The 25,564-nt window shown below is 35.4% G+C and overlaps 1 protein-coding gene across 7 annotated transcripts in view; it reads right to left on the minus strand.

Moving 5' to 3' along the window:
• Positions 1-25,564, minus strand: part of RAD17 (RAD17 checkpoint clamp loader component) — a 30,302-nt gene that overhangs the window by 1,011 nt on the left and 3,727 nt on the right. For 5 of the 7 annotated variants that reach the window (XM_045847816.1, XM_045847812.1, XM_045847813.1 and 2 more), the window contains 14 exons: positions 24,846-25,103; positions 24,280-24,363; positions 22,487-22,646; positions 20,408-20,544; positions 19,913-19,965; positions 19,706-19,831; positions 19,546-19,615; positions 13,805-13,916; positions 13,243-13,428; positions 11,181-11,266; positions 10,915-11,061; positions 9,241-9,390; positions 7,451-7,571; positions 1,080-1,137 (listed from right to left, as the gene is read on the minus strand). In XM_045847816.1, the coding sequence (XP_045703772.1) occupies positions 1,080-1,137; positions 7,451-7,571; positions 9,241-9,390; positions 10,915-11,061; positions 11,181-11,266; positions 13,243-13,428; positions 13,805-13,916; positions 19,546-19,615; positions 19,706-19,831; positions 19,913-19,965; positions 20,408-20,544; positions 22,487-22,646; positions 24,280-24,363; positions 24,846-25,103 (1,748 nt within the window). The remainder of the gene's footprint in view (positions 1-1,079; positions 1,138-7,450; positions 7,572-9,240; positions 9,391-10,914; positions 11,062-11,180; positions 11,267-13,242; positions 13,429-13,804; positions 13,917-19,545; positions 19,616-19,705; positions 19,832-19,912; positions 19,966-20,407; positions 20,545-22,486; positions 22,647-24,279; positions 24,364-24,845; positions 25,104-25,564) is intronic. The other 2 variants (XM_045847817.1, XM_045847818.1) reach the window with 1 other exon arrangement.

The raw sequence follows: 25,564 nt of genomic DNA on the forward strand, positions 1-25,564 counted from the left end.
GTCATCTTTTGAACTGGCAAAGACCTTTTAAAATAACAAAACCCAGTGGTAGCAAGGGACCATGCTGATACACTGTAAAAGGGCATAAAATTGTCAATATACTCTTGGAAGCAATCTGGCAATATAGTGCAAAGCCCTCAGAAAGATGTATGTCATTGATCCAGCAATTTCATTTTTTAGGAATTCATCCTATGTAAATAGTATTTGATGTGCATGATGATTTAGCTATAAGAAAGGCTGTGATAAAAGTTGGAGGTAAGCTAAATGTACCAAAACAAGGTACAGGTTGAATTATAGGAAACTATGCAGCTATTAAAATATTACATGTAAGCTAAATAGTCATATTTAATATTATCAATATGAAGCAAAGATAATGTTAAATGTGGTCATCATAACTGAAAGAGAACAGTACTAGTCATTGTAGTAAGTATTACTGACAAATCCTGCCTCCCAAGTCAGATCAAGTAGTTGAACCAGCAACAGCAATGAACCCTTTTTAATCCTTTTAAAATGCCTGAGGGCTTTGATCTGACAAATAAGCATAATAGAAATAAAATATAATTATTGTGTTAATCACTGATATTAGCCCAGAAACAATTCTGCGATAAAATGTACAGTATAGGTATAGGATATCTCTCTATAGTATCTATATTTTCTCAGTTGTCTGAATTTTTTATGCTAAGAAAATAAAAGAGAGTGCTTATGAGGTAGTTCCCAGTCATTTCATTGCAGGCTTCAAATACAGGCTAGTAAAATCTCTTGCTAGGAAAGCTGGAAAGGGGTTTCCAGATATGTAAGAGTTGTTGAACTACAGGATTTTAAAGATCCCCTTGCCATTGTGATCCCATGATACTATTCAGTCTGATATTCTATGGTAAACTGGTATAACTATGCTTTTATATGTAGTAAAAGAATGAGTCTACAATGCAATCATATGGTCTTTAATCAATGCACCCAACATATATTTCTTGGATTTTACAGATAACATTTACTGACTGTATATCGAGAAAAACAGATAACATAACTCAGTGGACATTTCAGTAACAGCTCTTTGAAAATTTAGACCATCATCAGCTTACCTTCCAAAGTGTCGCTTCAGAGGAAGCCTTCCAATATCTTGGATAAAAGAAATCTGAGCTGAAACAGAGATTTTAAAAAAGCTTTAAACAAACATTTCTCCAAAGAAGATACATAAACGGGCAATAAACACATGAAAAGATGCTCAAAATTACTGATCATTAGGAAAATGTAAATCGAAATCATGATATACCATTTCATACTCCTTGAGGTGACTATTATTATTTAAAAAAACCAGAAAACAAAAAGGTCAGCAAGAATGTAGAGGAACTGGAATCCTTTTGCATTGCTGCTGGTAATACAGAATGATGGTGTAAGTGATGTGGAAAATGGTAAGGCAGTTTCTCAAAAAATTAAAAACAGAATTACTATGTGACCTCACAATTCCACTTTTGGGTATACATCAAAGAACTAAAAGTAGGATCTTAAAGAGTTATTCATACACCTATGTTCACAGCAGCACTATTCACAATAGCCAAAATACGGAAGCAACTTAAGTGTCCAGATGAATGGATAAACAAAATGTAGTATACACATACAATATTATTCAGAATTTAAAAAGAAAATTCTGACACATGCTGTCCATGAATACTTTGATGACATGCTAAATGAAATGAACCAATCACAATATTGTACGATTACACTTATGTGAGGTAGGTGGTACTGGCAGGATTGGGGGGTTGGTTAGTATATAACGTGTACAGTCAGTTTTGCAGGATGACAAATTCTGAAGACTGGCTGCACAACAAGGTGAATATGTTTAACTCTACTGAACTGTCTATTTTAAAATGGCTTAATTTTATGTTATGAGGAAACATTTATTCAAGAAAAATCAAACAGACTGCAGCATTTGAGCCATGACCTGTTCCTTCCCTTCCTCAGCTTCAGGGAGAGTTCACTTCAATTGGATGCAGACAAGAACATAAAGCTTTCTCCTGGTAAGTGTGGCCAGCCAAAAGTTAGGAGCTCTCTTTCTGTACCCATAAGGTGGAAGCTCTACTTCAGTGGCATGGAAGGCAGAGAATACTCCCTCCTCCTCAAATTGCAATGACCCATACCCCAGTTCATTCTTAGGGCATAGGGTCCACACCAGGAAAGGCCGAGCCAAGATGATCAGAGGCTCCAGTTGAAGTTCGACCCAAAGGAAATTACTTTATTTAAAACAGAGTGTGGGGAAGCTTAACATACATCTTAAAATCAACACCTCCTATTAAGAGCAACAAACATAAGCCAGTTACTTCATTGGAAAGACCCAGAGAAACAGCTAAGAAAGCCCTCCTGGGGTCAGAGCAAATCTCAGAGACATGCCTCAAAGTCTACACCTGCTCAAATTTAATTCAGACAGTGAAATAATTTATGCCCCTGGCACTGTTGAAAACAACAGGCTAACTGGCTAGTAATTAGTGGAGCACCAATAGGTGGGTTTGATGCCAAACAAGGCAGACAGTTTAACCAAGAAATCAAGGAAAAATAAAGTCAAAGGGGGCCCTGCTCAAACCACTTCAACACAAGGTGACTGGGCATGCCCAAGGCTGAGCTCTCTGAAGAGTGATAAAGGCTTCACACTGCAGGGGGAAACAGACTTCCTTAAAATGGTTTAGCCAACTCACTAAACAAATACATAAGCAACAATAAAAAAACAAGCCCCAGAGAATGGAGGAAAATCAGTATCCAGACCTGCTACAATGTATTACCTGAAACATTCAATTTTTAACAAAATATTATGAAACTATGCAAAGAAACAAGGAAGTGTGACTCTTGCACAGGAAAAGGGCAGGCAACAGAAAGTGAGAGAGCCCAGATTTAAATTTAACAGAAAAAGACTTCAAAGGAACCATTACAAACATGTCCAAAGAACAAAAGGAAACCAGGCTTAAGGGAGCAAAGGGAGAGGGGAGGTAGAAGAAGGTAAAGTCAGGAATGAACGGTGATGGAAGGAGACTTGACTTTGGGTGGTAAACACACAATATAATATACAGATGATGTGTTATGGAACTGTACAGTTGAAATCTATGTAATTTTATTAACCAATGTCAGCCCAATAAACTCAATTTTAAAATATATAAATTTAGTGCCTGGCTGGTGTGGCTCAGTGGATTGAGTGCAGGCTTCGAACCAAAGGGTCCCTGGTTTAACTCCCAGTCAGGGGACACGCCTGGGTTGCAGGCCAGTTCTCCAGTAGGAGGCATGTGAGAGGCAACCACACATTGATGTTTCTCTCCTTCTCTTCCTCCCTCCCTTCCCCTCACTCTAAAAATAAATAAATAAAAATCTTCTTTAAAAAAGGAAATCCTTTTAAAAAGTAAATACATATATAATTTTTTTGAAAATTTTAAAAAACAGGCAGCTATAATGACAATGCCTCATTAAATAGAGAATATCAATAAAGAGACAGAAATTACAGAAAAAAATCAAATGGAAATTCTGGAGTTTAAGAGTCTAGTAACAAAAATGAAAAATTCACTAGAGGGACTCAGCAGTAGATCTCAACTGGCAGAAGAGTCAGTTAATTTGAACACGGATTGACAGAGACTGCAACTGAAGAGAGAAAATTAAATGAGGAAAAATGAACAAAGCTATCAGGAATGTGGGTTACCTTAGAGCATTCCAACAAATACTAACTGAAGACAAGAAAGGAGAAGGGAGAAAGGAGCAGAAAAAATATTAAAGAAATAATGTCTGAAATGACGTAGTACATATGATGAAAGAAATGGGATAAAATTTGATAATACAAAGAAAAGCCACATTTTTAATTTTTTAAACCTCTTAAAGTTCGTGAATCCACCACCCTGGGACTCTTGGATGCTTTACTTTTTAAAAAATCCACTACACAATACAAGAACAATTTTTAAAAACCAGCTTTTTGATATGGAAAACTTAAGAGTTTTCCTGGAGTCTGAATTTTTTAAAGTAGTGAACGAATGATTCTCCACATGATCCCAATGTAAGTAATCTAAACCCGTACTTCTCAAACTCCTCAAACATCTGCCATGAAGAATCGCCTGGAGAATCTTGTTAACATGCACATTTATTCAGTAAGTATTGGGTGAGGCCTGATAGTCCACATTTCTCTCAAGCTTCCAGGTGATGCTGATGCTCCTGGTCCAAAGAGGCTCTTGCTAATTACACAGATTCTTGACCCCAGAGCTGGAAGGGGGACATGGGATGTGGCCAGTTGTACCAATGTGAGCTGGTGGCAGTAGGGCTGAAACTGAAGGAACAGCCTGCATTGTTAGGAGATGCTATAAATAGGAGAACTGAGTAAATAAGTGAATATATTCAGCAAAATGGGAGATAGGTTTTTTCATTGCACAATAAGGGAGGTACAGATGCTAAGAGGGGAAAGGTTAAACTCCTTGTGTTAGACTGAAAGTGAAGGTATCAGTGCGAACTCATGTCATACACACACACTTCCTAGCTTTGTTCCACCTGGAAAGTCTAGAAACAATGACACCCAAGCAGCAATGAGCATGCCTAGTGCCAGATCCTGATTTCTAAACACCATTTCCACTAAGAGGAACCAGGGCTCCACGAAATTCCTGGTTCTGGGACTGGGGCAGGGAAAGTCTAAAATGATACTGGAACATTTTGTATCAGGAAGTACTCAAAGGGTAATGGATACACATCAAAAGGCAGAAAGTTACCTTAAAGCAGCTTGCACTGGCCAAATCTGGACAATTTGAAACCAAAATAAATAATGAGGGCAAGGAACTATAACAGGAAATAAGAATTGGAGTCCATACTAATATTAACAAACAAACAAATGTGGAGAAGGCAAAGCAATACCTACAGTACAATTCACCAACACAAATGTGGAAGGAATAATGTAGAAAATCACTATGTGCCAACCATCACACATTTAGGAAATAACAGATGCTATAACTAGTAAGTGAGATTTTAATGATAAATAGGATATTTACATAATCTCCCCATAAACACTTAAAATCTTTACATTAGAAAATCTGAGATATCTTCTCAAATAATAAAAGCTAACTTCACCAGTAACAGTATAAATAGACAGCATATTCTCCTGATATGATGCACTGAGAACAGAGCATCACTTCTGGGGTGTCCCTGCCAAAAGCACATATCCTGAATCCACTCATGAGGTAGAGTGAGACAAACCTAAACTGAGGAGCAGCCTCTACACTGTAACTGTCCCATATGCTTCAAAAACTTCATCGGCACAGAAAAACTAAGGTACTGTTCCAGATCAAAGGAGATTAAAAAGACATTGAAACTAAATACATCATGTGATCTTGCACTGGATTCTGGACAAGAATGAGAACAAGTTTTTGTTGTTATTTTACAAAGGACATTATTTAGGACAACTGGCAAAATTTGAATGGCGTGTATAAATTAGATGGTAGTGGTGTATAAAAGTTAATTTCCTGATTTTGATGTGTACACTGTGGTTATGTAGGAGTTTGTTTTCAGGAAGTACCTGATGAAGTGTTTAAGAATAGTGGGCATCATGTCTGCAATTTATTCAAACATGGTTCAGAAAAAAAATACACTCATATATGTGTGGGCACGTAGGTATAAAGAAAGAGAAAAAATGAAAGGTAAGTACAGTAAAAATTGTTCACTGAGGAATCCTGGTGAAGGATATACAAGAACTCTTTCATACTTTTATTGTAACTTTTCTCTAAGTTTAAAATTATATTCTTGGAATAACTGAAATTATAATCTTAAAAATAATAGGCAAGGATAGAGAAATCTCTGGATTCTGACCCACAGATTAATCACATCCATTGTTCAAAAGTCATCCACTTCTGCCTTTGCTGGCGTAGCTCAGTAGATTGAATGCAGGCCTGCAAACCAAAGGGTTGCTGGTTCAGTTCCCAGTCAGGGTACAGGCCTGGGAATTGCAGGCCAGGTCCTCAGCTAGGGACATGTGAGGGGCAACCACACATTGATGTTTCTCTCCCTCTCTTTCTCCTTCCCTTCCCCTTTCTCTAAATAAATAAATAAATAAAATCTTAAACAACAACAGTCATCCACGTCTGCCTGTGAATGTATAATAGAATATTTTAAATCTTTTAGTATTAATACTCTTAAAAGCCACAAGATGAGACTCTTATTGTATGAGGGCCGACATTTACTCTATAATCTTTTCCTTTGATCAGTCACTAGGAAACCCTATCTTTCAAATTTCTGAATTATGTGGTAGATTACTATTTTAAATATTACACAAATTCTCTGTTCTGCCTTGAAGAGCAACACCGCAGGCTTGTGACCAGTACTGTTAATGAAATGTGGCCCTTAAAATACACAGTAAAAAAAAGGAACAATGAAAAAATTGGTGTTTATAAAAAGGCAAACTGCAGTAGACATAAATTGTACAAGTGTGCATTGCCATAAGTATACTAATTTTTAGCATTATTTATAATTTCAATACTTAGACAATGTAAATATATTAATAGACATTGTAATATTGAAATCAAAGTATCTATCAGTAAGGTTAAAATTATTGTAAAATTTTGAAAAATAGGAGTTAGACTTGAATATACTTTAGCACTGCTGCTTTACATACTGAATGTCTGTGTCACCTCAAATTCATGTACTGAAATCCTGACCCATAATGTGATGGCTTTAGGAGGTGAGGTAATTAGGTAATGAGGGTAGAGCCCTCATAAATGGCATTAGTGCCCTTATAAAAGGGATCCTAGAGACAGCTCTCTCTTGCTCTCCTCTCAACTATGTGAGAATATGAAAAGATGGACATCTGCAAACCTGGAAACAGGTGCTTACCAGACAATGTTTCTGCCGGCACCTTAATATTGGACTTCCCAGGCTCCAGAGCTGCTTTATCACTAGCTTATAAAATATGGAACACTATCCATAGTAGGTAACATAGCAAATTAAAGCTTACATCTAATATTTATATATGCACAGAAAAATGTCTGGAGGAATTTACACCAATCTGTCAAAAGGAATTACCTGTGGTTAGGGGAGACTTTCAGTTTTTTACTTGATATAATTCTGTATTATTTTCTTTCTTTTTTTTTAAGATTTTATTTACTTATTTTTAGAGAGAGGAGAAGGGAAGGAGAAAGAGCAGCAGAGAAACACATTGATGTTTCTCTCCCTTTTGCATGTCTCCTACTGAGGCCCTGGCCCGAAACCCAGGTATGCACACTGACTGGGAATCTAACCAGCAACTCGTTGGTTCGCAGGCCCACACTCAATCCACTGAGCTACAACAGCCAGGGCTATTTTATTTCTTTTTTAATCAAAAAGCATATTAACTCTGGATCAACAAATAAAGGGAAAAATTTGGTCTCACTAGTATTGAGCAATGAGTAGACCTATAAAAAGATAATGTTATGAAACACTACTTCTCAGGGAGAATAAAAACCCAGGTTATTACCTTGATTTCTCATTGGAATGGTTAACAAAGCAAGGTACGGCAACAGCTGAGTTTGGAGGCATAAAGCTGGTAAGCAGAAGTCAGAAAAAAGTGCTTTTGCTGCCAGGCAATTTTCCCGATACTGTACAGAAGAAATAAAAAAAATAAATAAATGAAAAATACAGATACGTATTCCTAAACATGCTAAGTTTATTACATTATAAAAGTGTGTGGGCTTACATACTACAAATATACTTTTAAGAGTTTATCTAATTAGTCTTTTATAACTATCCCAGCATTATCTAACAATGCATTTTACCTATACAGTTATTTCACATTTAACATGACAGCAGTAAGAATTGTTTTAAAAAAGACCTAAGGTAGAAGGAAAAAACACTTAAAAATCAAAAGAATGGTTTATGAACAAAGACATGTCACAAATTTTTTGAGGACATTGTCTCTCAATGAAAGAACTTACTGTCTTCAGTTAACACAGGTGCAGTGTTAGGCTGATAAGGAGAGAAGCATGTCTTGTAGAGATAATTCATATGTAACTATAATGCAAAATTAGTATTTGTTCTGTACGGGCAAAGCAAGTCAATAAGGGGTTATAAATTGTTTAAAAGTCACAAAATTCTTCAAAGAAATCTGTTGAAATTTCTTAGGTTATGAACTATATTTAGTCATACAATTTTACCCAGAGGGTCAGTTTTAGACACTACAGGAGCCAGGAAGGAGGAACAGCTGTGAACAGGGGTACCTACCACTCCCATCTTCAAGGGGCAGATTCTTCTTGGCTTCAGCACATTGCTGTCATGAAAAAATATGAGCCAGTGCTGCCTTACTTTCCTTTTTATTCCCCCCAGGAGATGCCAGAAATCCATGTCTGAATTTTAATTATTATAATAATTTTTAAAGATGGGCAAAATTCTTTAAAAAACCCCTTCGCATACACCCTGACTGGTATGGCTCAGTGGGCTGGGCATCCCTGGTTCCGTTTCTGGTCTGGGCACATGTCTGGGTTTTGGGTCAGGTCCCTGGTTGGGGGTGTGCGAGAAGCAAGAGATCGGTGTCTCTCTCGCACGCTGATGTTTCTCTTCCTCTCTTCCTCCCTATCTACAAACCAGATAAATAAAATCTTTAAAAAATATCTGTGCCTGTTATATTCAACTGGTGGGTCACCTGTTTTTGACCTTTATTTTAATTCAATCCTCTACACTTTTAAAAAAATATTTTATTTATTTTTAGAGAGGGGATGGGAGGGAGAACGAGAAGGAGAGAAACATCAATTCGTGGTTGCCTACTGGGGACCTGGCCCACAACCCAGGCATGTGCCCTAGACTGGGAATTGAACCACTGACCCTTTCATTCCCAGGCTGGCACTCAATCCACTGAGCCACATCAGACAGGGCTCAATCCTCTCCATTTATAACTATGGAAACTAAGTGCACACACTTACTAGTTGTGAAGTAAAATAACTTGTCCAAGTGGTTAGAGGCAAAGCCAGGATTTATTTTCAATTAAGACTAAAATATAAATATACTTTGATTTCAATAATAATTAACTAACAATATGGGTATGAGCTTTCAAATTTTGAGTGTTTTTTTTTCCCTAAAAAATGACTAAGCACTTAAGACTGTCCTTTTATGCTTTGTCATAATTTAAAGAAAAATGTGGACCCTAGCAAGTATTTCTTACTAAGAATAAAACATCATTTTTCTTCTTTAACTTAAAAAAAATAACAGCTTTATTGACAAGTAATTCACATGCCATAAAGTTCACCTATGGAAAGGGCACAATTTTTTTTTTACCTTTCTATTTATTAAAATCCACTGGGGTTTGTGCAATGGTCGAAAACTTGATCCTCCTCCTTGGCAATGAGCAAATCCTCGGGCTCTGTTGGAATGGATCACACCTCTTGTAGCTATAGATGTACTATATTCCCTGAGTAAAGAGCGTGTCTAAATAAAGACGACAAAAGGTGAAATAAAGAAAATAAGAGATTGATAACACAGTACTATTGGTACCACTGGCACACACACACAAAAATTAACCATATTTAGTCACTATATGCTCACTTTTTTGAACATCACTGCAGCCCTAAAAATAATATGCTATAAGATTATTTAAGCAAATCCAACTAAGAAATAGCAATCAAATGCTATGTGTAAACTTTGATTAGATCTTGGATGTGAGTGAAACAACTTTGAATACACTTTTGAGACAACTGGGCCATCAGAGTATGCTAATTTTCTTAGGTGTGATGTTGTTAGGCTTGTAATAGAGTAATGTTATTACGCATGCTTAAGTATTAAGTGTCATGATGCTTGCAATTACTTTCTAAGTATTTAGTCAAAACAATTCTGTAAATACATTATTAAGCAAATGTAGCAAAATATGAAAAACTGGTGAACAAAGTAAAGGTATACAGATATTTATTGTACTATTCATTCAAATTGTCGATAGGTTGAGAAATTTCAAAATAGAAAAGCAATATAAAAAAATCAAGCCAACAGCCCTGGCTGGTATGGCTGACTCAGTGGATTGAGCGCCCACCTGTGAACCAAAAGGTTGCTGGTTTGATTCCCAGTCAGGGCACATGCCTGGGTTGTGGGCCAGGTCCCCAGTTGGGGGTGTGTGAGAGGCAACCAATCGATGTAGGTATCTCCCACACAATCATGTCTCTCTCTAAAAGTAAATTTTTTAAAAATTATGAAAAAAATTCAAGCAAATACAACTGCTGAACAATGAAACTCTAAACATGACATATTATATCAAATGTTTTTATTGTAGCTTTCCTCATTTTAATTATTAATGCTATTTCAACATTTATAACAGAGAAATGTTTACATATCAGAATAGTGTTAACCAGTGGAACTTTCTATGATATAAATGTTTTATTTATGATAGAAAAATTAGCTATATTGAAATGGGCTGTTCAATATAGCAGCTACTAGCCACGTATAACTATCAAATACTGGAAATGTGGCTAGTGTGACTAAGGAACTGAATGTTAATTTAATTAGCTACATGTGGCTAGTGGCTACTCTATGGGTCAGAGAAATGTTCAAATATTAAGAAAAAATACAAATCTATATTGTGAATAATTTCCAATCTGTAAAAAAATAAACATTTAAAAACTAGCAAAAAGTGTAGAAAGAAGCAGTTATTTTCTTTCTATCCACTTTTCAATAGCTGTCAAAATTTCTGAATATATATTAATTTTTATTATTAATTTCTGAATATATATTAATATATATATAAATCAGAAAACTTTAGAAAAAATTAGTGTTATATTATCACCAGAAAAATCAGATTAACTGCTGAAGCTTCATTATAAACAATGAGTTGGAGGTGTTAATTTTCTCATAGTTATTAAGAAGTCACAGAAAATCATGGCAAATAATACAGAAGAAAAGTAGAATGTCTTCCTCAATTCTGAGGAAATATTCGAACACAAAAACATTGAAGTCAAACGGTCTTACATTCCAGTCACCACTGATGATATCTGCAAAACTCAGAAGTTCACTGGCTCTCACAAGATCATCTACTTCCGCAAAGAAATCTACGTAGTTTTGGTGAAGATACAAATTAAATAACTCTTCTGGCATGCGTGACATTTCTACTACTTCCTATAATATAAAAAAAGCACACATACATAACTTTGGTGGTCAGATTTATATGTCTACAAATATAAATAATATATGTCTTGTAAATAGTGCTGAATGGTATTAAAGACTTTACACTTTACCTCAGGATGAACAAGCAATGTATCCCGTTCATGCTCTGATAAATGGGAGGGCAATCGAGGTGATTCTAATTCTGTTGAAGATGCTCCTATAAAAAATTTCTGGGTTAAAAACATCATCTTTATAATTATATAACACCTCTCATTTGAAGGTTTTTCAACACCTTAGGCACATAATTCCAAAAATACTAAGTGAGCTGTTAAAATTAAAAAACAAAATAATTGGAAGCTTATGTGCGTTGCTTTATTAGCAAGAAAAATTTAGAATTCTGATGCTTAGATTATGGCATTTCTGGAATTAAAATATTCCACTTTTTAAAGCTCTCCTCATTTCATCTTTCCAGATCTGGGTTGCTTTCTTCTTTAGAGTCTCATCTAAATATAGAGGTCGCTACTGCTTAATTCACTATGTAGGCAGATGCTGCTCTCTGCTGGAGAGAACAGGAGCCCCCAGGAGGTTACAGAAGAAAGTTGAGGAGGAAAAAGAAAGGGTGGAAGGAAAACAATCAGTGGCATGGGCACAGAGCTTCAGAGGTCAGAGGAGTGTCTTCATTTCCACCTAAGTGATACCTGTTTCATTTTCCTCAGGTGGAACGAAGGTTTCTATTTAGAAATCTCTGTTTTCAACAAGGAAGGCAGATGGAAAGCAGGTATAAGAGGCATTCAGAGTTTTATAGGAAGATAAAGAGCAGTTTCAAACAACTGGGTTTCTGGCAACCAGGAAATAGTCTCAGACAGTAACAGATGTAATAAGCATGAGGCTCCAGTGAATGGCTGCTCAGACTATTTGTGACTCACTGATACAGCTCTTTTACAAGAGATCTGAAAAACTGGGAGAATATTGAGGATACTGTACACGTAAGATGTTTTTCTTTTTAATCATGATTTGCTTTTTGTTCTGGTATCTGAAACTATTCTAAACTATAACCATGACTTTCCTTCAAAGATCTGTGTAGCCCTAGCTGGTGTGGCTCAGTGGCCTGAGTGCTGGCCTTTGAACCAAAGGGTCGCTGGTTCAATTGCCAGTCAGGGCACATGCCGGGGTTATGAGCCAGATCTCCAACAGGGGGTGTGCGAGAGGCAACCTTCTCTCCCTCCCTTTCCCTCTCTCCAAAAATAAAATCTTTTGAAAAAAATCTGCGTAAACTTTTATTTATTTTTTAATCCTCACTCAAGGACATTTTTTCATTGCTTTTAGAAAGAAAGGGAGGAGGAAGAAATATCGATGCAAGAGAGAGAGACAGACAAAGAGACAGAAAGAAGTAACAATTGGTTGACTCCCAAATGCACCTCACCTGGAGATCACATGCGCCCGGACCACAGATCAAACCTGCAACCTGGGCATGTGCCCTGGAGAGAAATCAAACTGCAACATTTCAGTTATGGGATGATGGTGCTCGAACTAAGTGAGCCACACCAGCCTGGGCAACTGTTTTATTCTTTATAAAAATCACATGAGACCAATTGAAAAAAAAAAAAAGGAATCTCAATTTTCTTCCTTCTGGACCATAAGACTAAAAACATTTTATTGAAAGATCAGACAGTTTGGGAGCTTACAGATGGGTGATGAGGGTGAAGGCACTGAGGAAAAATAATCATTAAAAACAGAAGAGGAAAAGGAAGACATCTCTGGTCAGGGACAGGCAGCTAGTGAAGAGACCAGAGAGATGTAAGAGAATCCAAAGAAACCTGAAGCTACCGGGCAACTTGCCTAGCACCCTGGTGGCCACAGCTCAATGCTAAGAGGGCTTGGGCAGCCAACAGCTGCAACTGAAAATCTATATGGACTGACGTCTTACCTTTGGCAAACTATAATTGTGTTAGACTTACAAACATGAACATGGCCTATAGTAGTTAGTTTTTATGTTTAATGACTCATATTCCCAAAATACTCTATTTAGATAAATACATTTTCCTGCTTAGGCCTTGCCAAACAGTAACTGACCTAGTCATAGTTCCTTGTTGTAACAGAACCAAATACATGACATTTAAAAATTTTGGGTGCTTTATATCAGTTTTAAGACTAATATATAATAATTTTTTTTAATGTATAAGGTTTTCTTACTTTTGCAATATAGTATTTTCCCCAAAGCTCTGAAGAGAAAGAGAGACACATCTTTTCCACCGATAGCTTGGACCTCTTGATTTTCAAAAACCTTATCAGTTTTTTTTCTTCGTCTTGATTTTGACAGCGCAGCATCTGATTTTAACGAAGGCATTCCTTTTTTCCTTGGGCATAAATTGTTTCTTCCTAAGTAATATACACCCGAGTGACAATATTTAAAATAAATTTAAAAAATGAAAGCTAAAACTTGTAAGATTAAGTCACTGCTAAGTGGCAGAGACAGGATTTTCACCCAGGAAGTCAAATTAACTTTGAAAGGTAAAGCAGCAAACCACAAAAATCAATCAGGTTTTGTCTCATGTATACAGACACATATGATGCCATATTCATTAGGGAGTTTTCATGCATGTGTACAAATGTAATTTTATGACAGTGTCTCAATAAAATAATAGTAAGTGGAGATAGGTATATTTCAATTATAAATTAAAATGTTTAGTTTGATTTAATTCCATGAACAATTACGTTATATATAATGTTATAAGAATGTATCTTCCATAGTTACCTTTTGAAGACGAAAACTGGAGGCTATTTATTGCACTTCTGATATCACCAGAACACCCTTGACAGAGCAACTCTAGAGAAGTTTTATCAGGGACAGTAATATTTCCTCCGTTCTAAAATGAGAAAATTAAAAATTTTTAAATGTCTTTCTAAAATAATAAAATTAAAACTCCTTGATTTTATAAACTTAATGATATTAGAATCTTAAATTTGAATGCTAAAAAGCCTCCATGTTAAACCCCAACCTGCCTATGGAAGTAAGTACAAGTGTCAAAGACTTGACATAGTTTAAGGTAAAACTTCAAGAACATAAAATATTCTTTTGCTTTGATAAAATTACAAGTGAAGTTCTCTATCTCTCACTATACATGAATCCATACATACAAACATACATATGTACCCACACAGAGAGACTTCAAATCACAATATAAGATAGTAAAATTAAGTACAAAAATTTTGACAAATTTACATGAAAATCTCTACACTGGGGTTTTCAGCATATTAATATAGTCTGTCAAGGATTAAATAGCCACAACTGCATTGCCTCATCTTTAAAGCCCAAGTTTTCATACAGACATTTAAGATAAATAAAATACACATATATTTCAAAGACATACATGCAAATTTAAAAAATACATATTATTACACCATTGGTAGTTCAAATATAAGGCAAGAAAAAAATGTGCCCCCTCTCTCCATTCAGAACCTCCTGATGGTTTACTAACATGACTTAAATTGAATTCATGTGACTGTTCACAGATCATCACATTTTAGATCTTGTAAAAACTGATTAAAACATAAAAAAAGTACCATACTATGATCCATACACACACACACACACACACACAGATATAAATATATATTTAAAGGTTTTATTTATTTATTTTTAGAGAGTGAGGAAGGCAGAGAGGGAAACATTGGTGCAAGAGATGCTGATTGGCTGCCTCTTGCACCTCCCCAACTGGGGACCTGACCTGCAACGCCAAACCAGGGAATCGAACCAGTGATCGATCTTTTTGGTTTGCAGGTAGGCAACTCCATCCCCTGAGCCACACCAGCTAGGGGGGCTTCAATAAATATTTTTAAGTTTATTAACTTGAGTTGTCTCAAAGTGTTTACAAAAAAGTTACTGTCTACTTTCTGTTGGTCTCCTCAAATCCTAAGCTTTGTCAAAACTGTTAATATTCTAGTGAGTACCTTTCCAGACCGCTCTCTGTGTGCAAATATCTATAAGTATATACAGTGTCTATATGGAGACATAATTGAGATACTATTATGTATGCATTACCGTATGACTTGATTTTTACTTATTTAATACCTTTTTTTGGTGCTCTTTAAATCTATTTCATTTTTTAAAAATTGTTATGGGTGTACCACAATTTAACTAATATTTCTCCCAATGAAGGTATATTTATATTGTTTCCAATTTTTCACCATTACAGACGTATACATGTATCTTTGCCAGTATGTGTGAATATTTCTGTAGACTGCTTTCAGAGTGTCCAAAATAAAATTACCTATTTTATTTTTCCTACCAACAGTATGTGAGATTCCCAGTGTTTCCATATCTTTGACAGCCCTGTTTATCAATCTTTTAAGTGTTTGGCTATCTGATATGTGAAAAATGATGGTATTTGAATGATAACTATTTTCTCTGATTACTAATAGAGCTGAACACCCTTATGTTTACTAGCCATTCATATTTTTTTATATTCTGGCTTCTATTCTTAGCCTTTTTGGTAGGCACATTTTTATATATTTACGTGTTATGCCTGTCTTTTAATTTTCCTTACCATGCCCTGGTGTTTCCTAAGTTTCTCACTTTTTTGAAATAAATCCATGGCTTTCAGGCTTTTGTTTCTTGCTTAGAAAGACCTTCCCCCAACAGAAAGTCACTATTTACTCTTTTCATACTCTCCTAATTTTGATTTTTGCATTTTAACACTTAATCTTCCTGGATATTATTTTTGTGCATACTATTAAGATACAACCTTATGCTTTTCCATATGGATATCCAGTTGTTCCAACACCACTTATTAACTATAACAGTCTACTCTTTCCCCAGCGATATGAAAAGCCACGTCATACAGAAAATTCCCATTTTCTGTATGCATACATATATATATGTATATATATATATTGACCTTTGTTCTGTCTTCTAGTTCTAATTCTTCTATTTGTCTGTTACTGTGCCAACCCCACAGCTGTGACTTCCATGACTCTACATTGCGTTCCAGTGCCGAGACAGCAAGTCTCTCATCATTCTTTCACAAAATTTTCTTGCTCATGCCTATGAATTTCTTTTCCATATTAAATTTATTTTTATTGCAAAAACACTGAATTTAAAAATTGTTAGAGTACTTGTTTTTGAAAAATTGTAGATAGGGATTACTTTCCGAAATGGAAATGTAATTTGAAGTCATCATCCTTGGAGAAAAATACCATAAATGTTAATTACTATGAAAATGTAAACGTGGCTGAAGTGTGTGAACAGCAGTTCTTTCCATACTTTATACACCTAATGGTATCAGGAAAGACTAAAGGCTGTTTTTCCTATAAAAACAGAAAAACATCTACTTAAACAAACAAAAAAACCTGAGATACTCAATACTCTTTCTTATTACAGTAGTCCCTCCTTATCTGGGGTTTCATTTTCCATTGTTTCAGTTACCTGTGGTCATTTGAAGCCTGAAAATATTTAAATGGGAAATTCCAGAGATAAACAGTTCATAAGTTTTAAATTGTATGTCATTCTGAGTAGCATGATAAAATCTTGAACCATCGCTCCACTCTGCCTGGGAGGTGAATCACTCCTTTGTCCTGCACCTCCACACTGTATAGCTGTCTGCCTGTTAGTCGCTTAGTAGCCATCTCGGTTATCAGATTGACTGCCGCGGTACCTCGATGTTTTGTGTTCAATTAGTCCTTTTTTATTGTTATAATTGTTCTACTTTATTATTAGTTATTCTTATTAATTTCTTACAGTGCCTAATTTATATATTAAACTTTATCATAGGTATATACGTACAAGGATAAAACAGCATATATAGGGTTCGGTACTGTCTGCAGTTTCAGGCATCCATTGGGGGTCTTAAAATGTATCCCCTACAGATAAGGAGGAACACTGTCATACAGCTAAGTTCACTTAAGATGTCAACAGCCTTTCTTAACATAATTACTTAAGCCCTGGCTGGTGTGGCTCAGTGGATTGAGTGCTGGCCTGCAAATCTAAAGGTTGCCAGTTCGATTCCCAGTCCAGGTATGTGCCTGGGTTGTAGACTAGGTCCCCAGTTGGGGGTATGAGAGAGGCAACTGATGGATCTCTCTCATACACTGATGTTTATCTACCTTTCTTTCTTTCTTTCTCCCTTCCCCTCTCTCTAAAAAAAATAAAGAAATAGCCCTGGCTGGTGTAGCTCAGTGGACAGTGGATTGAGCACAGGCCTACGAACCAAAGTGTCACCAGTTCAATTCCCAGTCAGGGCACATGCCTGGGTTGCCAACCAGGTCCCTCAGTTAGGCACATGTGAGAGGCAACCACACACTGATGTTTCTCTCCCTCTCTTTCTTTCTCCCTTCCCCTCTCTTTAAATAAATACATAAAATCTTAAAAATAAATAAAATATTTAAAACTATAATTTGCAGTTATCATGCTCATAAAGAATGTAGACTTTTTAAAAATTTTTTAAATTTTTTAAAAGATTTTATTTATTTTATTTTTTAGAGAGGGAAGGGAGGGAGAAAGAGAGAGAGAGAGAAACATCAATGTGCGGTTGCTGGGGACCATGGCCTGCAACCCAGGCACGTGCCCTGACTGGGAATTGAACCTGCGACACTTTGGTTCGCAGCCCGCGCTCAATCCACTGAGCTACGCCAGCCAGGGGAATGTAGACTTTTAAAAAAATCACAAATAATCTAATCACTAATCACTAGAACTAATCACATGTAACACTTGTATATACTTTCTTCTAGAATGTACATAGAATATTATGTATAATACAATAGTATGTATATGTGTATATATACATACACACACATTTTGTTGTTACTGACGATTGTTTTGTTTTAGCACAGTAAATTGGAGTCAGAACAAAATTTCAAGCCCATCTGATACTTAATAATTGTGGGATATTATGCAAGTTATTTCCACCAAAGCTCAGTTTCCTTACCTGTAAAATAGGGTACCAATTTTGTACGGTTGTGGTGAGGTTTAATAACATCAAGTATATAAATACTTTGCATGGCCCCTGACAGGGCTGAAGTCACTTCTACTGTTAGCATTATGATGTAAGTTTACATCTTGTCCTTTTTTTTTCCCCTCTGCTCCCGCTACATCTTGTCATTTTTAACTTGACATTAAATTGTATTTCCAGTATCACCAAATATTGTCAAAATACTAATGACATAATAGCTCACCCATGGAACTGCGTCATTATTAGACTCAGTTTGCTTCTAATTTTTCAATATTAAAAGTTATTATTTATTCAGTTAAGTGCTCTACACACACATTATTTTGTTTAATCTTCAAAACAACCCCTCCCTTGGAGATTTCCTTCAATTCCTTTGATCCCAGCAGTGGGAAAAAAAAAACAATGTTTCATGTAAGATCTAGAACCATGCAGATAGGAGAAGTTCCATCTATTTATTTTAACATCACCTTGATGTGAAAGATAGAAAAAATGATGTATTAAAAGTGATGGCAGTTACTAGTATGCCAACACTACTGAACTATACACTTAAAAATGCGGAAGATGATACAGTTAATAACAATATAACAATGTATTATATTTTTGAAAATGCTCTCACTATAAAAAAATGGTAATTACATAATGTGATGGAGATATTAGATAATGCCATGGTAGCAATCATTTTGCAACACATAAGTATATCAAATCAACATGTGTACACCTTGAACTTATGTAATGTTTTATCAGTTATCTCAATAAAGTGAGAAAAAAATTATTGACGTGGTAAACTTTATTACGTGATTTTTTAAAAAAATTTATTGATTTTAGAGAGAGGGGAGAAGGGAGTGAGAGAGATAGAGAAACATTGATTCGTTCCCCTTATTTATGCATTCATTGGTTGTGCCCTGACGGGAGATCAAACCCCCAACCCCGGCATACCTAGATGACTGACGCTCTAACCAACAGAGCCACCCAGCCAGGGTTACTATGTGTTTTTTAACCACACACACAAAACAGTGTCAACAGGATAAAAGCAGAGTTGGACTGTTGATGACTAATGTACCCAGATGCCAGGAAACAATTTCTTGATTACAGGCACTACTTAGAACACTAGGCTAAACTAGGGCAAATTGCCTTCAATGTTAAAGAGAAAGCTAACTTTAATAGTAGGAAAAGTGAAGGATTTTTAAAATCAGTAGTTCCTACATTTTCCAAAATGGCACACCTTATAAGTGTAATAAAATTTTTTAATTCTAAAAACTGAAATAATATGTGTCTCCAACTCAAGTTTACATAATACCTCTTAAGTTTGGTTTTATAAAATTACAATGTAAGATTCAAACCCTGACCAGCGTGGCTCAGTTGGCTGTCGTGCAGCAAAGCAAAAGGTCACCAGTTTGATTCCCAGTCAGGGTGCATATGAGAGGCAACCGATCTATGTTTCTTTCTCACATTGATGTTTCTCTCTCTCTTTTTCTCCCTCCTTTCTCCTCTCTCTAAAAATAAGTAAACTCTTCTAAAAAGATTTGAAGTAATGAGTTCTTAAGAAACTTACCTTATTAGCTTCTATTGTCACTATTCGATTAAGAAATTTCATCATAATCGTTGGTGCCACAGGGTTGAAACTGTCAAAGTTTTATACAAGAAAATGGTTAAATGATTAACTAAAAATATAATGTGTACATTGACATTTTAAGCAGAAATTTCATTCTTACCTAATGTTTGATATAGCACACTCTTCTTGAATTTCTTTGGGAAACAGTAACCTTTGATTATTATCTCCACTGAGACTGTCAGAGATTATAAATATTAGAGGACATCGACCAATCTGTACATACGTCCTAAAATAAAATGTAGCAATGTTAAAATTTAAGCCACTTACCATTTAATTTGGAATTTTAGAAAGCTTCACTGAAACTTACCTTAGAACTTCATGTAAAGTATGAGAATCTCGATAAAACTGGTTAGGTAAATCCTATTGAAAATACATGATAAGTACCTGTTCAGTTTTATTCCCATGTAAATTTATTTTCACATTTACATTTACCAAGACAGGAAAAAATGCTATCTATTTAATGTATTATAGCCAGAACTTTTATAGAAGGGAAATATGAAATAGCTGATATCCTCAACAGTAATATCAATGAATGGGAAACCCAATTTTCACATTAAATTTCTTAGGGTGATTACTAGTTAACCAAGACATCGTTTTCCAAATATTTACTTTGCTTTTCTATCTTAAGCCATTAAATTTTTAAAGCCCATTAACCTAAAGCTACTCTATTCAAGTTAACGGAATAGGTTTTTTGGTTTCTGCTATCTTCAAGCTTTATGTTATGTTTTACCACTACTAATACAAAATATAACTTGCAATTTTTACTCTACAGTTACTGAAGGTTTTCAAACATTGTACGTACCTCAACCAGAATTATCTTCTTATCAGTTCTCAGATCATCTCCAACCATTTGTAGTTTGTTATATTTTGTTGCTCTTAGTAGAAACTCTTTAAAAACTGTCATCTGAGACTGATAGGGAAATACATGGAAGCTTGATTCTGAAAGGGAACATATTTAACCCTTTTATTTTCAACAACTTACATATACACCAATGTTGCACATATATACACATACATCAATTAATACACATGCAAGAAGAGCTCACAATACTATAGACTGTACGAATTTCAAATAGGCAAAACTGCTCAAATTTAAAATAGGATATCCATTTCAAAAGGCAAGAGTCACAAACATCAGGAGTGGTTCCACACCAGTGAATGTGCTGTGGAACCAACACACTTCAGAACACAGCTGTCACTCCACACAAATGTAGAAATACTTAGGACTTTGCGTACACAATGAAGACTCTCCAAATGAGTGTGTAACTATAAATAATAGTTACTTATAAATAATAGTTACTTATAAACTTATAATAGTTACTTATAAATAATAGTTATAAATAATAGTTACTTTATTATTATTCAATAATAAAGGTTTAACAACAAAAGTAGAATGACTGATTAGTAAAGTTGGCAATATGGGAAATTCTCCATAGAGAAGACTTTTTTCATATAGAAGACTGTTTATGAAGACTTGCTGGATATTTTCAAAAGTAACGTTGCTGTTTAAAAAGCAGTAAAATTTTAGGAATTCAGGATACTAGTAACATAAAGAGTGTACATACTAAGGATATAATATCCAAAGAGCACATTAAAGAAAATACCAGAGAAAGGATTTTTGCAGAATATTCCACATTAAAATAAAACTGTCCTTATCCTGGCTGGTGTAGCTCAGTGGACTGAGTGCTGGCCTATGAACCAAAAGGTTGCTGGTTCGATTTCCAGTCAGGACACATGCCTGGGTTGCAGGCCAGATCCCCAGTAGGGGGTGCACGAGAGTAAATCACACAATGCTCTTTCTCTCCTTCCCTTCTCTCTAAAAATAAATACAGAAAATCTTTAAAATAAAAATTAAAAAATTAGAAACAATAAAATTTTCCTTCTATACAACTCCTTTCACTTCAAAGTGGCCTAAGGGATTTGGCTACCCTTAATTTAGTAATAGTAACAATAAGAAAAACTATTAAAGCTAAAAATGATTGTGCTGGAGTATCCAAGCCTACACGTAAAATGATTATGTACCACATCTTTAAATTGGTACATTACTATTTTTTTTAAATAGTAAAATTTTTCAAGATTTTGTTTGTTTATTTTTAGAGAGAGGGGAAGTAAGGGAGAATGACAGGGAGAGAAACATCAATGTGTGGTTGCCTCTCACACGTCCCCAACTAGGGACCTGGCCCGCAACCCAGGTATGCGCCCTGACTGGGAATCAAACCAGCAAACTTTTGGTTCACAGGCCAGTGCTCAATCCACTGAGCCACACCAGCCAGGGCTGTTACCAGGGCTGTTATCATCTTTGGGTGTTTGTCTTAAGGCCTCCTTCCCAATTCCAAAGACAGTCTTGCCTTATGCTTTGATTAGATTCAATTCACACAGGTCTTATCTAAGCTCTCTCCTCTTGTTTGGAGACAAGCTCTTTTAATATTTCTTAAAGCTTGATTTATTTAGAACAAAAAGGTTTTATTTGTACAGTTTAATTTTCTAGCCTGCACCTGAAAAAAACCACATAAATAATACAAAGAGATTAGCTTGTTATCTAACAAAACAGTTAAGACTTAATCCTCCAAGAATCCCCTTCTCTTCTACTGGACAGTCAGTTCCTTTCCTTCTCCTAAAATTACTTTTCTCTGAAAACTAGGACATATGGGAGAGAATGCTCTCATATAGTTTCATTTGATTGCTACTCTGACTTTGTAAAGCAGCTGGTAGTGAGCAGATGCCAATCTAGTATAGGAGAGGCAATATACACCTTTGTCTACAGAACATATACCAAAAAAAAGGAATCTTAAGGATATGGATGGGGAGTTTGTTTCAAATGTCCTTCGATCAAGCACAGGTTTTTTCCAAGTATTTCCATTACCTTCATAACAAACCTTACCATGATTAAACATGATCTCCTTGAAATCATTTTTCTGGAACTGTGGTAAAACCGGATTAATCCATTCTTGTACTTGAATACCATGCTCCTTTGATAGTATTTTTATAGTTGTTGTTTTTCCACACCCAGGAGGCCCTGTTATTAATAAAATAGATCCACCCTAAAACCAAACACAAACATTAACTAAGAATCAAAATCATTAGAATACTAGAATGTTTAAATCTTTCTAAATACTAATTAATTCTACAAATATTTATCGAATGTCTGGTATAAGCAGACTACATTTCACAAGAATGCTAGCTGCAGCAAACCAGCGTTAGATAAAATAAGATAATCTTATTTCCTGACCTTTAAGTGTAGCTTCTACCAATTCTTCAATTTTTACATTATGCCCCTCCCAAAGACTGCTTAGTAGCCAAATTAAAACAAGTAAACCTCAGTTGGATTAAGGAGGTAACATTTGAAACAAATATTTTTAGAGGTCATCTGAACTCATAAAATTCAATTTTAACACAGAACTCTTTGGATTATATTTTAATATTATACAAGTATAATATTCTAATAGGAAAACAGTTTGGATATCAGATTTTTAAAAATACATATACTAACAAACATATTTAGAAGATAGGACTCTAAAGAAACTAGAGCTATAGGTCCCAATAATATTCCCTCACACAGTAAATCTGATTTTAAAAAATCATGCCTGCCCTGGCTGGTGTAGCTCAGAGGACTGAGCATGAGTCTGTGAACCAAGAGATCACTGGTTCAATTCCCAGTCAGAGAGCATGCCTGGGTTGCGGGCCAGGTCCCCAAGGGGGCATGCGAGAGGCAACCACATACTGATGATGTTTCTGTTCCTCTCCTTCTCCCTCCCTTCCCCTCTCTGTAAAAATAAATAAAATCTTTAAAAAAAATCATTCCCTTTAATTTTTCAACATTGAGATGAAACAGTGTTTCAGTTGCCTCCAATGTCAACAGGTGCTCTTTTGAATCATGTCTAGCTTTTGGATCTAACCCTTTGGTTTAGTGTGAAAACAGTTAGAAGACAGACAGAAAATGGATGCTAAAGTACTTAGGCGAAAGACTGCTGGGGCGCTGGATACTTACCTGTTGCCAAAGTACCTCCCCATAGATTATGTGCCAGCTGCAACAGAAAACTGCTCTATAATGAAGATTTTTTACTAACACTTCCTTAATCTAGTGATCAAACTTCACGTCAAAAACAGCAGAACTAGACATATTTCCTGATAAGATGCAATATAAAATACACAACATGACTTATAAAGTATTCTTATAAAACTGTTCAACTTGAGTCCCTGTATTAGTTTACCATTCTATGTTTATGCTGGAAGAATCTCAAAATTAGAAAAATTTAAAAAAAGAGAGAGAAGAATATTCTAGCTTGAGGGCTGAGAGTAACTGTGGTATTAGGAAGTGAAACAAAAAACATCAACATAGATGAATAATGACTGTTTTAGGCTATATTTAGTATAAAAACTAATATGTAATTTGCCTGCTTACTTCAGTGTTGAGATATACTAGAGCCTGAACTGGCTTACTGTGCTTTACGTTAGTGACAGGACATAAGAGTGAAAAGGAAATATAAAAGTACAGGGAAAACTCAAAATCTCAGAATCTTTTAGTGTGGCCAGAAGCAGTAAGATCAGAAGGCTTCCCATGGCTAGTGACCTGGATTTATTTGAATAAAATCTTCATAAAAGTTTAACTTCTTATAACCACTGATAAGACAGAAATATTTAGTGTTAAATGTTTAAAATATGTCTTTTATTTACCTGTTTTGTTTGCCTCTCTAAGACTTCAGCTTTTAACCATGTTTCAACTTCTTCAATTTTCTTTTTGTGCACGGCAAGTTCATGCTAAAAATTTCAAGTTTAAAATAAAACATTTTAACTCAAGGGTTTTTGGCACATCAGTGTAGATTAAACTAAACTAAACATTTTAAAACTAGCAAACAATTAGCATGATAAAAAAGGTTGATTACACTTAAGAACTGATGCCATTATTTGAAAATTTGAGCAGGTTTGGATTATAAAATTTTTAAAAATACTGTAATATATTTTGGGAATGGAATAAATAGGAAGGGGTATTACATTTAGCAATAAATAAATAGATAAAATAAACAGATCAATTCTACATTCGTATTAAGTTTAATCTAAGACAACCAATGGTACCACTTCAGAATAATTGCTGAGAACACTCTGAGCCTTGGGATATAAAATAAAAACCCTGAAATTATTGTTTTTTCCAATTCATTTAGCAAGATTTTATGAATAATAACCCGAAAATGCACATCCTTTTCCTTCCTGAAATAAAATTACGTTTGTATGCTACTTAGTACCTGAGTTTCTGGCTTGTATTTATCCACCCATGGTTCATTTTCAGACAGATTTTTTTTTGAGTTTTCTAGAGCATATATCTGTTCTGAGGAAGACAGTGTTCCTTTTTTCCTAGTTGGAAATGTGCTACTTTCTAATGTGGAAGGTACACTCTTTCTTCTATAGCTTGAGTTATTCACACTTAACGATGTGGCAGTAATAGCAGAGATGCTTGTATTCTCTGAAAAATCATCAAATGATGGGTCTACCCAATCTGTTACCTGAAAAAAAAATCACATAAAACTATTACATTTTTTGCATCTATTCCCTATATGATTTAACTACTCTGTTAAAAAATGTATATTTGCCCTGGCTGGAGTAGCTCAGTGGATTGAGCGCGGGCTGAGAACCAAAGTATCACAGGTTCGATTCCCAGTCAGGGCACATGCCTGGGTTGTAGGCCACAGCCCCCAGCAACTGCACATTGATGTTTCTCTCTCTCTATCTCCCCCCCTTCCCTCTCTAAAAATAAGTAAATAAAATCTTTTAAAAAAATGTATATTTGTAATATTTAAAATAAAAATCTCAAAAGTTAGGTCTTTAAATACAACTGATTCCAGCCTTGGCCAAGTGGCTGAGTTAGTTGGAGCATTGTTCCATACACTGAACAGGATGCGGGTTCGATCCCCAGTTGGGGCACGTATGGGAGGCAACCCAAAGATGTTGGCTCACTGTTGTAAGC

The sequence above is a fragment of the Phyllostomus hastatus genome, unplaced genomic scaffold, assembly GCF_019186645.2.
Source record: "Phyllostomus hastatus isolate PE091 unplaced genomic scaffold, TTU_PhHast_1.1 phas_contig_58, whole genome shotgun sequence".
Taxonomy (NCBI): Eukaryota; Metazoa; Chordata; class Mammalia; order Chiroptera; family Phyllostomidae; genus Phyllostomus; species Phyllostomus hastatus.